The sequence below is a fragment of the Camelus ferus genome, chromosome X, assembly GCF_009834535.1.
Source record: "Camelus ferus isolate YT-003-E chromosome X, BCGSAC_Cfer_1.0, whole genome shotgun sequence".
Taxonomy (NCBI): domain Eukaryota; kingdom Metazoa; phylum Chordata; class Mammalia; order Artiodactyla; family Camelidae; genus Camelus; species Camelus ferus.
The window spans coordinates 12,737,988-12,753,597 of NC_045732.1; the positions used below are offsets into that span (position 1 = coordinate 12,737,988).

Genomic DNA, 15,610 nt, shown 5'->3' on the forward strand with positions numbered 1-15,610 from the left:
ACGGAGGCAGAGACGGGAGGGAGGCGGCCACCAGCCCAGGGATGGACGCCTGGGGCCCCCAGAAGCTGGAAGAGGCGGCAGGACCCTCCCCTGGAGCCTCGGCAGGGAGCGCGGCCCTGGGACACCTTGACCTCAGACGCCTGGTCTCCAGAGCCCCCAGTTTGTGGCCATTTGTCACCCCCGCCCCCAGGAAACCAGCACAGAATTCTTACCAGTAACGTGACTCACAGCTGATGGTGGATGGCACGGCTCCCTTCTCCCGGGTGCTCCTCATCGCTGTGTCGGATGCAGGTCCGAGGCTGAGGAAACACTGAGGTTGGTGTAAGGAAAACGGGTGAGCAGGATGGGCCCCGCCTGGGTCTGAGCCACGTGGACCTGAGCCAGGAGAGGGTGGCAGGGAGGGGGGCCCACGCCGTCCTCAGCTTCTCCCAGAGTCAGATGCCCAGATGTCTGGGGAGACGTCACATAGTCCACTCCCTGAACCAAACCAGCTTCTAAACCTTCTCAAAGAGCGAGGCATACAGGGGAATGAGACCAATAACCCCCTCCCCAGAACCTAGGAAAAGGGAAATTAAGGAAAAAGCCAGAACACGACATCCTTGGGTTTTTATTCAGGGGGAACGAATGTAACATAACGTGGTTATTACGCACATAACATAAAGCTGACCATTTTAGCCATTTAAAGTGAAGAACTCAGGAGCACTCAGGACATTCACAGTGTTGGGCAGCCATCATCTCTGCTTCTGAAACATTCTCATACCCCCAGAAGGAGAGCCCACCCCCCTGGGCAGTCTCTCCCACTCCCCCAGCCCCTGGCCCCACAAACCCACTTCCTGTGTCTGTGGATTTGCCTGTTCGGGGCGTTTCCTGTAAGTGGAATCACACACCGTCTGTCCCTCTGTGTCAGCTTCTCTCACGGAGCATCCTGTGTTCAAGTCCACCCACGCTGCAGCCTGTCTCAGAGCTTCACTCCTTTTCCTGGCTGAGTAATATTCTCCCGTGTGCATGGATCTCATTTTATTTTTCCATCCATCCGTCCGTCCATCATCCATGCACTTGGGCACACTCCTGGCCATTGTAAATACTGTTGTTATAATCAATCCTAGACAAGTGTTTTTGATTCCTTGGGGTGTACACTTCGGAGTGAGATGACTGGGCCCCATGCGCATTCTAGGTTTAACTTTTTGAGGAGCTGCTAAACCCTTTCCCACCGCAGCTACAGGATCCAATTTCTCCACATCCTTGTCCACACTTACTATGATTGCCATTCTAGGGTTTTCTTTTTCAATTGAGCAACTTTTGGTTTCGTCTGTTGGGAGCCTGGGGTGGCAGGATGATTTAATCTGCTGCCCTTAAGCAAAATGGAAGGCGACTGCAGAAGGGTTCAGTGAGAACATACTTGGTGCTCGCCTGGTGCCAGTTACCTCCAGCTGCTCTAACAGCTCAGACTGGAGGGCGGACGTCTGAGATCTCGGCGGGGGCAGATTTAGTGTCCAGTGAGGACTCGCTTCCTGGTTCCTAGCTGCACATCTCACTGTGTCCTCATGTGAGGGAACGGGCAGGGAGCCCTGTGGAGTCTCTTTAAAAGGACACTCCGCAGGGAGGGTATAGCTCAGGGGTAGAGTGTGTGCTTAACATGCATGGGGTCCTGGGTTCAATCCCCAGTCCCTCCGTTAAAGTAAATAAACCTAATTACCTACCCCCTTGCAAAATTTTTTTCTTAAAAATGAAAGGACACCCATCCCATTCATGGGGCTCCACCCTCATGAGCTGATCGCCTTCCAGAGTGCCCCCTGCCTTCCTAATCCCATCACCTTGGGGGGTTAGGGCTTCAATCTAGGAATGCGGGCAGAGGGCAGGGTGGGGCACAAACGTTCACTCCACAGCACCTGGGCTCCAGTGCTCTGATGGGGTGGAGAGGGGGACCGGACCCTGGGGGCACGCCTGAGTGGGAGGGCAGGAGAGAAGACCCCAAAGCCAGGCTCCCGAATCCTCATTCTTAATCATGTTGCCTCGTTAAAGCCTCTGCAACGTCACAACAAAACCCCTACTGTCCTCTCCACGGCAGAGCCCGGCTTGGAGAGAGGGAACACACGTGACTTAACGCCAAAACCTTTTTCCCTGCCACCCTTGGATGCGGCGTGTGTGTCTTGGACACCCAGATGTGTAACTTCCACCAAATTCCTTTCTTCCACATTTAGCACCGAACGGACTCCCAGACAAGGAAAACCATCAAAGTAAACACGGCCGCTGCAAATGACCAAGGAGAAGGCTCTCCCAGAAGAAATAACAACCCTTAATTCCTACACAACCAGTAACAGCATCGAAACACAAAGGGCGGGAACTGATAGGACTCTGGAGGAAAAAGGGATGTGTCTGCTGCTACGGTCGGGGACTTCAACACCACCCTTTTCTCAGCAACCGACAGACCCTGCTGGCGGAGGGTCAGCCAGTCAGGGAGGAACGGCCGGGGTGGCACTGCTGTACTTCTGCCTTTCTGTCCTGTAGCTCAGTGGTTCTGGAGGTAAAATGTGCGTGATGGGTGGAAGGCCTGGTTAGAATTCAGATTTCTGAATCTCGTCCTCCACAACACCTCCACAAGACCTCCTGTGACTTCAGAGAGCGCTCCCCTGACCTCAGAGATCTCCCCTGACTTCAGAGAGCCCCGCCAAACACACACACACACACACACACACACACACACAAACGCCACTTGGCCATTCTCATTCCTCTATGTACTGCCCCAGGGTTCAGAGGGCCTGTCTCATCCAGAACCACATTCTGGGCACAGTTTCTCAGAGCTGCTGATGGGGCAAAAAACACTGTCTGGGCTGCACAAGGGTGTCTGACCACATCTGCACCCATTCCTCGGCCAGTGACAGGCAAGGCAAACAGCAGCGCACAGAAGGGAAGGAAAAACTTCTCCTCTTTCAGATTGTGCCCACCTGAGTTTCTGGCAGTCACGTGACTGGGGTAGAAGGGGCACGTGATCGTCCTCCAGGCTCTGAGAAGATCTGGGTTTGAACCACACACAGAGAGACAGAGGGACCCTAGGCTGCAGGAGCACCGACGCCTACTTGAGACCTTGATCCAAGGAGAACCACTTTTCTTTAATCCGTTTCATAAAATGGCACCTTTGCTTTAAGAAGACTGCTTTCGTGAACTCACTAAACTTCGCGTAAACAAGTCAAATGCCTCTTAGGACCCCAGTTCACCCCGGGGGGGGTCATTTTACGGTCGTCACAGTACGTGAAATGAACATTCAGAAATCAGCGAGTGATCTCCACCAGTTTCATATACACTAAGTCACACTCATGTTGAGAACGCAACCCAAAGAGCTTAACGAGAATAACATAAATTGGGGAAACACTGGCTCATTGGAAAAGGATTTTATTTTACCATAAAAATGCAAACTGGAATAAACACGTCTCCTAATGCGAACATTACAGCTATTTTTAAGCATTTCTGAGCTTCGCTTGGAGAAGCCAACAATTATAAAATTTAACAAGTTTGCAGCCATAAGTCTGTTTGAAACGTTCCAAGTAAAAATAATTTAGCAAAACGGCTTCTTAAAAAAACCACACAGGCTAACCTTCACTAGAAACCAAAGCTAATCTTAACCAACCTTTTTTTTTTTTTTTTTACGCTGAATGACTTGGATTTGTAAAAAGTGAATGTTGGTGACGTAAGGAGCAGCAGATCATCCGTTCCACCTCCCCACCTGCCCAAAGCTTAAAAGATGGCAGGTCTGAGTTTCCATCCTACACCACTCACAGCCTCCTCGCCGGTGACTTAAATGCACTCCACCAGAACTTCATTCCGAATCTTCAAACTTAGAAAAAAAGGGAAAACAACAAAAAAACAAAAAACCCCTCCAGGGCAACGCTTCCTGTTTCCAGGGCCCTGTAGGGCCGTGGCCGCCACACCGGTCGTCCCCAGTGCTGAGACACGTGGCTCCAGTGAAGTCAGCACGAATCCTGCGCTCCACGTGCACGGTGGGTCTGCGACCCTCATCCCTGCCGCCTGGGCAGTTTTCCTGACTCTCAGAGCACTGGCGACGTTAAAGCTATCGGATCAAGAGTTTGAAGGGAAACTGAAGCTCCGGACGGACGGACGGCGATGCCTGGGACCGCGAAGGGCAGGGGCCCGGGGGCGCCGCCGTCCTCACCGACAGGCTCCATGGGCGTGCCGGGCAGGACGGGAGGGGAGCGGAGGAGGCGCGGTACGCTGGCTCCACGGGCCGGGCGCCCGGCATTACCTGTTCCAGGCGCTGCGGTGCCGGCCGGGGGACCCCGAGCGCGACCGCTCGCCGCGGCGGTGGCGGCTGCGCTTCCGGCTGGAGCCGCCCCTGCGGTCCCGGCTCCTCTCCCGCTGGCCGTGCCGGTCTCTGCTGTGGGACCGCCGCGACCGGCCGTGCTCGGGGCTGGCGCTGCGCCGGCGCGGGCTGCCGTCCGGGTGCGAGCGCTTGCGGTGGGGCCGCCGCTCCTTGTGCTGCGGCCGCCCGTCCTCCCGGCTGCCGGCCCGCCGCGGCCGGCTCCTCTCCCGCTGCTGCCTGTCGTCGCCGCCGCTGCCGCGGTCCCCGCCGGCCCGGCCGCGGCCCCCGCTGGGCTCCCGGTTGCACTTGTCTTGCTCGGAGCGGGCGTCCTTCCTGGGCGCGGCGCTGTGGTCGCAGGCGGCGGGCGCGCCCTTGGGCTGCTGGGTGTTGTCGGGGATGCAGGCCAGGATGCCGGGGCACCTCTTCTCCGAGGGGCTGTCGTCAGGGGCCGCGAGGCGCGGACTCGGGGCCTCCGGGCCCGGGGCCCCCTCGGGGACGCTCCCATTCACGTTCTGGGCCGCACCGTCGCTAGCGGGCCGCGGCGCACTCTCCTCGGCGACGCCGGGGGGCGGCGGGCCGGCTGGGGGATGCAGCGCGGCGGCGCCCGCGCAGCCGGCCGACACGGTGTGCAGGATGTCCAGCACGGGCTGCAGCAGCTCGTGGGAGACGGCGCGCTCGCCGGGGCCCGGGCCGCCGTCCGCCTTCTGGCTCAGCAGGAGGCTGAGCAGGCGCTGTCGCAGCTCCCGCTCCCTGCGCTGCAGCCCCAGCGCGCGCTCCTTCTCCTCCTCCACGCGCCGCAGCTCCGCCTCCTGCAGCTTCCGCCGCTCCTCCAGCTGCTGCAGCCGCAGCGTCTCCTCCTTCTGCTCCTGCTCCTGCAGCTTCGCCGCCTGCGGGACAGAGGGGGGCGCGCCTGAGCGGGGAGCCGAGCCCGGGCGCGGGGTGGGGCGCCGAGCAGCCCGTGTGCGCGTGCACGCGTCCGAGCCGGAAGGAAACCCGCGGCAAAGCGACGTGGCAGGCCTCGCGGGCGGGCGGGCCGGCCCTGCCGTCAGGCGGGGAGGTCGCCCCCACGCGGGGCGCAGACTAGGGCGCAGACGCACGCTGTCGCGGGAGGCGGGGGCCTGCCTGGGTCAGTGTCTTCACCGTTCACCGCGGAACAAGAACTGAGCCGCCACACGTCTCCGCGCGCGCCACGCCGCTTCCCCGGGACTGATCACAGCTGTCATCAGACAACAGGTTAGAGTCGCCCCGCGCCTGACTCCGCGGGCACACGGCCTGCCCACGCACGAACACCCGGCCAGGTAGTCCGCGCGCCCCGGGCCCGCAGGAGTGACCGGTCGGGCCTCCAGGAGGTGCGTGGAGGGCCGTCCACACAGCACCACTGAGACCTGTCGGATTCGCAGTGGCGGACAAGGACAAATCACAGAGAAAGGGCACGGCCAGGTGGGGCTCCGAGGCGCGCCCTGCCTTCCCAAGGCCTAAATCCCCTGCGCGGCAACCCAGCTCAGCCCTGGCCTCCCACCTGAACCAGCCTGGATGCAGGGGATGCCCAATCCCAGCTCGGCCAGCTCTCTGAGAGCACAGCAGGGCTCTAAGGCCTGGAGCGAGGCGGGGACGCTGCCGCCGCCATCCCCTGCGCCAGCCTCGTCCCCGTGGGCGGCGGGCGCACCGGCGGGCGGGCGGGCGGGGGCGGCGGTACCTTGGCCCTGCTCAGCAGCTCGGCGACGAGCCGGATGGACTGCAGGTTGCGCTGGGCCAGCAGCAGCCGCCGCTCCTCCAGCCGGATTTTCTCGTGCAGCCTCTTCTGCTCCTCCGCCTGCAGCTTCTCTAGCCTCTTCTGGCTACGGCGCAGCTCGCGGTCCCTCTGCTTCTGCTCCCGCCGGCGCACCTTCTCCTCCCGCTTCCTCTCGCGCTCCAGCGCCTCCAGCTCCTTCTGTTTCCTGCGCGAGACACACCAGGCCTCGGTGAGGCAGAGACGCCGCGCCAGAGCCAGGGCGCAAAGCCCGGGTGCATGGAAGGGGCCGCGCGGCGAGCGGGGGAGGGCCGCCGCGCCAAGGTTTGTGCATCGAGATTCGTCCTCCGATCTGCGCCACCAAACCTCGGGCGAGTCCAAGGACCCAGGTGCGGCGGGAGTGCCAGGTGAGGGGGCATCGCCTCTCGGGAGAGAGCCCTGCCCAGTGTGACCCCCACCCTGAAAGTCTGGAGAAAGGACCCAGCGCGCGGACGCAACTCAGGTGGTTTGAACCAGTATGAACCAGGGGCACGCTGGTGGGGGCAGGATGGGCGGGAGGAGGGGGGCTGCAGCGGCCTCGCCCAGAGAGGTCCCGGCAGGCTTCCCGGCGGTCCCTCGGCCGCCTGTTGGCACGGCGGCCGCCGGGCACATGAGCTCACTGGCCAGGCAGGTCCAGCTCCGACGGCAACTTCTCCAACGAGCCCCCCGGGGGAGACAGAACCCCCCTCCCGCCCCAGCCTTCACACCACCAGAACCCCGGGCCCCGGACACGCATGAAGCCCGCATGCCCAGCCACAGGAGGGTTCTGGAAGCACCCTGCAAACCGAGAGAGACTGGACTGGGGGAGCCCCTTTCACAGGAAACTGGAGAAAAGGCAACACATGGGAACACAAATCCATCCCGTGTGCTGTGGGGTGTCCCCCCGGTCGAGGGGTCCCTGAAAGCACACGACCCTGCAAGGTCACATTAACCCCACGCACAGTCACTGAGCGCGCTGGGAACACACCACGCCCACCAGCAGCATCCTCACAGCACCCCTTCTGGGGGCCGCAACCAGGCCCCGAAGGCAACCAAGACCCCGACCGACAGGGCGAGTCTGAAAACCCAGGGGTGTGTCCGTACAGCACACCTGCAGCCGCCAAGTAACTGGTGGGGCCGGCAGAGGGGAGGCAAGGCCACTCTGGGCAGGACACCACACAGGTGCCACCTGTGAGGGCAGGAGGGTGACCATCTGCAGAAGAGCTAACACTGCTCCCTGGGGCCAGACCCCACAGACACGGAGCACCAGGACTAGGAAGCGGGGGACCCCACCTCCCCTGACATGGAGGAGGAAGGTGTCCTTCCGGAGCCGTGGGTCAGAGCGGCCTCGCAGGGACTTGTGAGTGACCACCGCTCTAAGCAGCCAGAGCAGGACTCTCCATGTCCAGGACGTGATGGCTGCAGGTTACGTTCTGATCCCTTTTAAGACCAAAGGACTCAAGCACCCTCCCCCGTGGCAGAGATGCCCTGGCTCCCCAGGCCCGGCTCACACTTAGGCCCACAGTGGGGTCGCCTGCCCAGCCACCCAGCCCTGTCCACCATCCCGGCCCCATTCTCGTCCCAGACAGCCCTTTGCACCCTTGTGACCACAGCAGAGGCACCGTCCCACTGGCTGTGGGCCCGTGTCCTCACGCCTCCCTGGGACACATTCTGCCGTCTGTCCTCGAAAGCTGCCCTGAGTCTCAGGGTTCCATCAAGGTCAAGGAAACTGCCTTTAGTGAGACCTCAGAGCTGCTTTCAGAAATGCAGTGGGTGACGCTTCAGCACCCCAGCTCGGGGCTCAGCGGTCAGTTCATCTTGGAAGAGTGGAGAACGAGGCCCATCCGGGATGAGAGCTGGGGGGGGGGTTTGCAGGCTCCTGAGCCCCCACCACCCTCCCTGGTTCTGCCCCAGAGGACCATGCTGACGCCAGGACTGTCCTCTGTAAGTTCTGAACCCCGCTCCAGTGCCACCCCGGCCCCGACTCCCCCTGGCACGGCCTGCCTGCTCTGGGGCTCCTGTGGGGCCTCTGCTCCCCGACCCATGCCCACAACCTCCCACACACCACCCGTCTGTCCATCCCAATGCCCCCCCCCAACCCCTGGCAGCAGGGGAGCCACACGGGGCGCATCAAGAAGACAGCGTGGTCTGGACCCACTACTGTGGAATAGGGCTCTGATGCAAAGAAGGAAACCGCTGAACGCAGACACAGCTCTGCATCCCCATTACTGATGTCGGTGAAGAAGGGAACACAAAACAGAAGCTGGACGGTCGGGGCACGAGTTGAGTCAACCCAGCCGAGGGATTCACAGAAAGAGGGGAAAGAACGGGCCTGGGCAGACCCAGCACATTTAGACAGCACTCGGCGAGACGCAGGTCACAAGCCCAGCCTGTGACACACATACGCACACGCACACAGGACACGAAGCTGGATGGAAACGTGAGCGGGACGGCGGCCAGGACGGGACAGGAGCAGCTCCTTGCTCTCCAAAGTCCAGGCGGTGTCACGGGTCATGCTGCTCTCACAGCACAGAAAACAACAGCGTGGCCCGAGTCTGCCTTCTGATGCCTGAACCGCAGATACATTGAAGTCCTCCTAAATGACTTTATAAAACCCGCCCTATGTCGTGCGTTCCCGGCTTCACGTCGTTAAAGCAACTTCGGTGTAAACGCAAAAACCCGCACAACAGCCAAGACTCGGTGGCCGATTCAGCAGGACACGCGCACGGCGCCCAGGGACACTCGGAGGGCAAGGCCCAGGCCAGGCCACCAGGCAGGGGCGGCGTGGGGGGCAGGAGGTGACCTCCGGGGAGAGGGGCAGGTGGGCTGAGTCTCCAGCTGCGGTCGTGCAGGCGCACCCGGACACACAGACGCGCGCGCGCGCACCCGGGCGCCGGGCAGGAACCGCGAGGCGCGCGGGGCGGCAGGTACCTCTCCTCGGCCCTCTGCCGCTCCTCCGCCTCCTTCTCCCGGCGCTTCTGCTCCTCCCGCTGCTGCTCCAGCTCCTGCAGCTTCTGCCTCTCCAGCTGCCGCTTCTTGATGGACGCGTCGCTCAAGTGTTTGGTCGAATCGAAAGAGACCTGCAGGGGTAAAGCGGGGCAGGATAGGAGGACCCCAAAGCGCTCCTGAGAGGGGGCCCCCCCAGATTCATTTCAGAGAACGGGCTCCCGGGACACCCTCCCCCCGAGGGGCCGGCGTCACACTCCGCGGCCAGGCCGGAACCCCTCCCAGCAAGCCCCCCGTCAAGCAGGGGTGCAGACGCTCCCTGAGGCACAACTCGCCTTCACTGCCAAAACAAAGTCTCCCGTTTTCCAAGACAGCTTCCCCCCTCCCGCTATGGGGGGGGGGGGGCACCGTTCCCTCCGGCCAGCTGCCACCCGGCCTGCGACTTCCCAGCCACAAAAGCCCCGGCTCCTCCTCCGAGCCAGGCTGGCTGCCTTGTTGCTGTGAAACCGCCACATGTCAGAGCCTGGACTGACGAAGGGAACACCCACTGCTTCGCAGACGCGTTTGGGACGCCCGGCACAGTGCCTTTCGGGGCACCCCGACCGTCAGCGCCTGAACCGTCACGAAGTCCGCCCCCCCTCCCCCGCTTCCCAAGACAGAGCTCGTAAAAGGGGAGTGGGGGCCGCCTGCTTTTCTGTCTGTGCGCGTGGAACTCCAGGGGCCGGGCCTAATGCAGGGACTGCATCCGCGGAGACCACCCCCCACCCACCCCGGGGCTGGGGGCCGGGGCACGGGGCCGGGCCTCACCTTAATGTTGCAGGCCACGGCCTTGCCGTCCTCCCCCTTGTACATGAGCTTCATGCCGCGCAGGGCGCTCATGGCCTGGATGAAGCCCACGTACTCGCGGTACTGAACGTAGGCCTCGAAGTTCAGGTGCCCCCCGAAGCTGAAGGTGTGGAAGTTGCGGCCGGTCATCTCCTCGCGGTAGGGGTCCAGCATGGGGATGTCCACGTTGCGGATCTCCCCGAAGCGCTCGAACACCTTGAGCAGCACCTCCTCGCTGGGCTTCTCGGAGCCCGACTCCTTCAGGGCGAACCACTTGCAGGGCAGCCCCTCCAGGTGGATGGTGTCCGGCCGCTCCCCGGGCAGCGTCTCGTTCATGTCCTTGGCGTCGCGGAAGAAGGAGTCCCAGTCGTGGCGGGTGGGGAAGTCGACCTTGAACTCGGCGGCACGCACCTTGAGGATGTCGGAGAAGCCGCTCAGCTTGATGGTCTTGCCGTCCAGGCAGGCCAGGAAGGACTTCACCAGGCTCTTGTTCTCCACCTCGCCCTCGAAGCGGATGAAGTCCATGGTGCTCTTGGAGATGCGCAGCGTGGAGAACTGGTGGTTGTGCACCATGCCCTTGAGCCGCTCCATCACCTCCCAGTTGGAGATGGACTTGCCCGGCTGCTTCAGCTGCGGGAGTGCCACACTGATGGTCATCTTCGTGATGGGCTTCAGGTACAGGCCGTAGGAAGGGCACAGCTCCACTGCCTCAGACGTGTCGTGGACGATGGTAGCCGCGGCCATAGCCGGGACCTTGGGCCTGGAACAGACACACACAGACACCCACAGCCGTCAGAGCCACCCCGAGACCAGCTGGGGAGAGGCGGCCCCGGGCTGGCTGGCACTGTGGACCCAGAGAAGGGAAGCCAGTGGTCTCCTCTGCCAGGTCAGAGGCATTGGTCTCTACCTCACGAAAGGCCCTCATACCCTGAGATGTCAGTGCTTTTGTCAGATTACAGGAAAGCGCGGAAAAAACCAACTAGACTGACAAAATCTGTTAGGATCGGCTGACTGCCCAAAGCCCCCATCGACACTGACCTACCCCCAACAGTAGAAGCAGCTCTCCCAGGGTCTGGGGAGCAGGAAGCTCCCTGCCCTGGGTGTACCAGGCACGGGCCAGCTCCACTGGCAACCTCCACCAGAAGGTGCAGACAACCTGCTGGGGAAGGGACGGCCCAGAACACGCTTCTGGGACGGTCTGTGGGGGAGAAAGAGCCCTTGTGTTTCCCCTGAAGAAACAGGAAGTTTCAGGCTGAGAAAACAGCGAAGGACCATCCACTTCAACATCCTTGCTGTGGGCAGACACATCCTCTCGTTGCCCAGATTATGCAGAAAAAGGGAGAGGGCCCTTCCGAAGCCGGGGGCTGGGAGCAGTCCGCACCCTATGCCTCAACCGCGTCTTCCTTACTGGCCTGACAAGTGGCTACTTCCGGAAAGCCAGGCCCCAGCGATGAGCCCAGGGAAACGCAAACAATACAGGTGGTGGCCTCGGCTATCTGTCCGCCCACCAGCGAGCTCTCAGAGGCTGCCTGCCCAGCTCGGGAAGGAGCCCCAAGGTGGTGGGAGCGTGGGGGGCGGGCCCCAGTTGGTGGGAAGAGTCACCTGGGCAGGTCTGGGGCACTGGGCAGCTAGGAGAGGGGCTCTGACCTGGGCTGAGACCAGAAGCCTCCCCCAGGACCCGGAGGTCCACGGGGGGTGCTTGAGCCAGAAACCTGGCACCCCCACTGCCTGCCAGGAACCCTGGCTGCCCCTGTACCGGGGGCATGACCCCCAGCCCGCTGCTGCCCTGGTACTCCTGGCCGCCGCCGCCAGTACCTCCACTCCCTGCAGCTGCGCCGCCCCCAGCTCCGGCCTACCCTCTCCCCAGACGCCCCCCGGGGGTCGTCTCGATACCCCCGTACACCCCCATTAACCTTGGTCCCCCCGGTACAGCCTCGTTACCCCCAACCTCTGTCGCGTCCGCCTCTCTGGCACCGCCCCTGCCCCCCGGTACCCGTGGCCCGCTGGGAACCCCCCCGTAACCCCAGTCGCCCCTAGCTCGTCTCCCAGCCCCTGGGGACCCCCGCCCCCTGCCCCTGTGTCCTCGCCCTCAAGACTCCCGGAGACCCCCGCCCTCGGTACCCGTCACCCCAGTCCCGGTCCCCACCTCCTCGCAGCCCCCGACCCTCGATACCCCGACCCCAGGCGCCCGGGCCCCGACGGCCCCGCCACCGGCCTCCCGCACGCCCCCGAACCCTGGGTTCCCCGCCCCCGGTGCCCGTTCCCGAGACCCCGCAGACCCCGGCCCTCAACACCCCTGCCCCGGGTCCCCGCCCCCGAGACCCCCGCCCGGCCGGCCCGGCCCGGCTCGCGGAGGGGGGGCGGTTGCGGGCGGCGCTCACCGGCGCGGGGCTCCGCCTGAGTCCCAGGCCGCCGCCGCCCTGGCCCCAGCTCTCAGCGGGGCACCGACGACCCCGGCAGGCGCGGCCTCCCAGCCCGGCGCCGCCACCGTCCGCCGGAGGCGCCCCCGACGCGACCCACCACCGCCGCCGCCGCCGCCGCCGCAGCCCGCCCCTGTGACGCATTTCCGCTTCCGGCGCCCGGGCCCGCGGAAGCGGCCGCGCGGCGACTGCCCGTTTCTCCTCGCGGCCCTGGCCTCGCCTCCAGAGGCGGGACTTCCGGGGCCGAGTGGGTGGGGGAAGAGGCTGGCCCGGGCTTTGCACTGCGCGTGCGCGAGCCCATCCCGCTTCCCCACGCCTCCTCCTGCGTTCAGGTCCGAGCAGAGGCTGCACCTGGGGCCGGAGTGCGGGGCCGCCGGACTTAGGACAGAGGCCAGGTGTTTAGGCCTAAATTATTTTTGTAATTATGCATCACACATCGAATATCAATGTAATTTCATCATAAGCTATTATCTGTAGCTCCAATTCTTTGTCCTGGAGTAATATGTGCAGGGCTGTATATATCACTCTTGTTGAGCGTGGATAGAGACTGGGAAGAAGATGAGATATCACCCCCAGGATTACAGGACCACAGGTGCAAGCATTTTGCAGATGTAATTCAAGTCCTCAACCCGTTGATTCAAGTTAATGAAATGAGAGATTATTCTGGGTGGGCCTGACCTAATCAGGTGTCGAAGCCAGCGAGATTTGAAGCAGCAGGGGGCACAGCCTGGTTGCCTCGAGGAACCACACTGCCTGGGGGCAAAGACCCCTCAGCAGGGATTGGCGGATGGCTTCCGGGAGATGAAGGTCTTAATGCTCCAACACAAGAAACTGAATTCTTCCAACAACCCCTGAACCCCTGAGCACTCCGAAAACCCCCCTCTCCTGGCCAGCTTGGCAGCTTGACTTCAGCCTGGGTCTGGGGTGGGGCCTGAGAATTTGAACGCCTACCACGTTCTCAGGTGGTGCAGCTGATCGAGGGACGGCACTCTGAGAACCAACATCTCTAACTGTTCCCTTCTGTCCCCACTTTTTATTCACATCACCGCTTTTTGTTATTGTCTTCAGAGTTCATGTCACTGCCTGAAAATATTATGTTGGTTTTCTTAATGGCTGACTGCTTTACTTCTGCCTGGTGAGGCCGGTGAGCCTGCATCTGGATCTCTGACTTACGAAAACTCTGAGATGACACGCCGCTAAGATCGTAGTCCTTTGCTACAGAGCCACACACAACTAACACATCTGGAATGAACATATGGATCTGAGTCCTCCCTAGCCACAGAAATGTGTGCTCTTTTCCCCCCTGCAGGAAATGACTTCCTCTCTGTGCTTGAACAAGCACCTATTTTCTTAGCATCACTCTGTTTCCTAAAGGCTGCTCTAACACATGACCCCAAGTGGGGGGGGGGGGACAAACAACAGAAATGTACCCCCTCACCTTTCTAGAGACCAGAAGTCTGAAGTCAAGGTGCGGCCAGGGTGCATTCCCTCTGCTGGCTGTAAGGAAGGCTCTGTCCCAGACCTCTCTCCCAGCTTCGGGTGGTCAGCCGGCAACCTCTGGTGTCCCTGGGTTGCTGAGAGCATCAGTGCCATCTCTGTCCCCATCTTCACGTGACCATCCTCTCTCTGTGTGTCTGTCTCTCTGTCTCTTTTTCCCATAAGGATACCAGCCACCTTAGATCAAACCCACCCTAGTCCACTGTGACCTCATCTTAATGTAACTAATTACAGTGGACACAGGGGTACCTGGGTCCATGCCAGGTGCAGGCATTCCGTGAGGCACTACAAGAATTGAGACCAGCAAGCTGGTGGACTGTTTCTGAACCCAGAGCTATCCCAGTTGTGGCTTCCCTCTGGATTTGGATACTGCCCCCCACCCCAGGTTAGATGCTTTCTCCCCTCTGTATCGGCATCTCATTCACTTTGAGCCATGTCCAGAGATCTCATTAATCTGTTTCTACAAGAAGAATGCCTAGTGTATGCATGCACACATATAAATGTTTGCATATAAGTGTACATGCATCTGACTACCTGGTTATCTATCCATCTACCTGTGTACCCATCCATTACTTCACACACCCATCCATCCATCCATCGACCCATCCATCTACTCATCCAACAGTACATCCATCCATCCATCTATCCACTGATGCATGCATCCACCCATCCTTTTGTGTGTCCATTCACCTGCCTACCCACCCATCCTTTTATTCACCTTCCTCCTTTACCCCCAACTGTCTGTCTCTTCATCTATCCATCCACCCACCCATCCATCCATGCATCCACTCACCCATTGGTCTACTCACCCATCCACCTCAGCCAATCTGTCTACTCATCCAACAATCCACCCACCCATCCATCCACCCATCCATCCATCTGTGTGTCCATTCCTTGCCCACCCACCCATCCCTCCATTCACCCTCTACCCACCCCCATCTGTCTGTCTCTCCATCCATCCATCCATCGGTCTACCAGCCCATCCACTCGTCCATCCAGCCACCCACTCACCCACCTCTACATCCACCCATCGACCCACCTACCCATCTAGCCTTCCCTCTCTCCATCCACCTCACATACCCATGCCTCTCAAGACTTTGTTCAAAATGACTCCTTTCCGCCAGGTGGCGCACCCACCTCCTTAATGAACAATGGCTGTCACCCACCCTGGGACACCGAAGGAGGACACCTGAGGTTGCCAGCTAACCACTTGAAGCCGGGAGAGAGACCTGGGACAGACCCCCCATATTAATCATCTGGTCTGCTCTTGAAGCCAAGCTCTTCTGGGGGCCACCCATCCTCAGCAAAGACACCAGCTCGGTTTCCCATGGACCTTACTCTATTTGTGAAATCCACCCTTTGCAATTCAGTCACTTGTTAGATAGTTCTTCATTTATCCCAGGAGTTTTAATGCCACTTCTTGTGCATTAGCAGCATGACAAAAAGAAACAGACACACTGTGAGGTGCAGACAGTGAAGGAAATGCTCTCTCCCCTCCTGTTGGTCCTGGGGCATAAATCAGTCCGATTTTTGAAAAGAAATCTGACAAAAATCTGTTCATTAGCATATTTAATGTGCCCACATTCTCTTTGAATCTGTAGTCTCAGCATTGTTAATTCATCCTATAGAATTATTTCTTACAAATATACAAATGTGTATGTGCAATAGTGCAGAAATATATATGTATAGCATGTATATATAATGTATACGTGTGTGTGTGTAGTTCCTGCAGGTGTAAAATGCATATGTGCAATTAATGCTTCTGGCGGCACTGTGAGACCTGAAATTGGAAACAGCCCCAGTGCACACATGCAGGGTGCCGAGTAAGCCGTTATAAGTAGCCCCTATGCTGAGTCAGCC

At 60.5% G+C, this 15,610-nt stretch overlaps 1 protein-coding gene across 1 annotated transcript; it reads right to left on the reverse strand.

Annotated features, from left to right (window-relative positions):
- Positions 1-3,374: 3,374 nt before the first annotated feature.
- AKAP17A (A-kinase anchoring protein 17A) lies at positions 3,375-12,399 on the reverse strand. Its single transcript, XM_032474420.1, has 5 exons — positions 12,215-12,399; positions 9,816-10,593; positions 8,994-9,142; positions 6,012-6,252; positions 3,375-5,202 (listed from the first exon to the last, which is right to left on the reverse strand). The coding sequence occupies exons 2-5, from the start codon at positions 10,575-10,577 to the stop codon at positions 4,255-4,257; spliced, it is 2,100 nt and encodes a 699-aa protein (XP_032330311.1). The 5' UTR covers positions 10,578-10,593; positions 12,215-12,399; the 3' UTR covers positions 3,375-4,254.
- Positions 12,400-15,610: the final 3,211 nt, after the last annotated feature.

What these genes read in the sequence shown, in the direction of transcription:
- AKAP17A (XM_032474420.1), bottom strand. Translation starts at nt 10,577, where the DNA reads ATGGCCGCGGCTACCATCGTCCACGACACGTCTGAGGCAGTGGAGCTG. An exon ending in CCGTGGCCTGCAACATTAAG is followed by an intron (nt 9,143 to 9,815) that starts GTGAGGCCCGGC and finishes TTACCCCTGCAG; the next exon opens with GTCTCTTTCGATTCGACCAA. An exon ending in CGGCAGAGGGCCGAGGAGAG is followed by an intron (nt 6,253 to 8,993) that starts GTACCTGCCGCC and finishes TGTCTCGCGCAG; the next exon opens with GAAACAGAAGGAGCTGGAGG.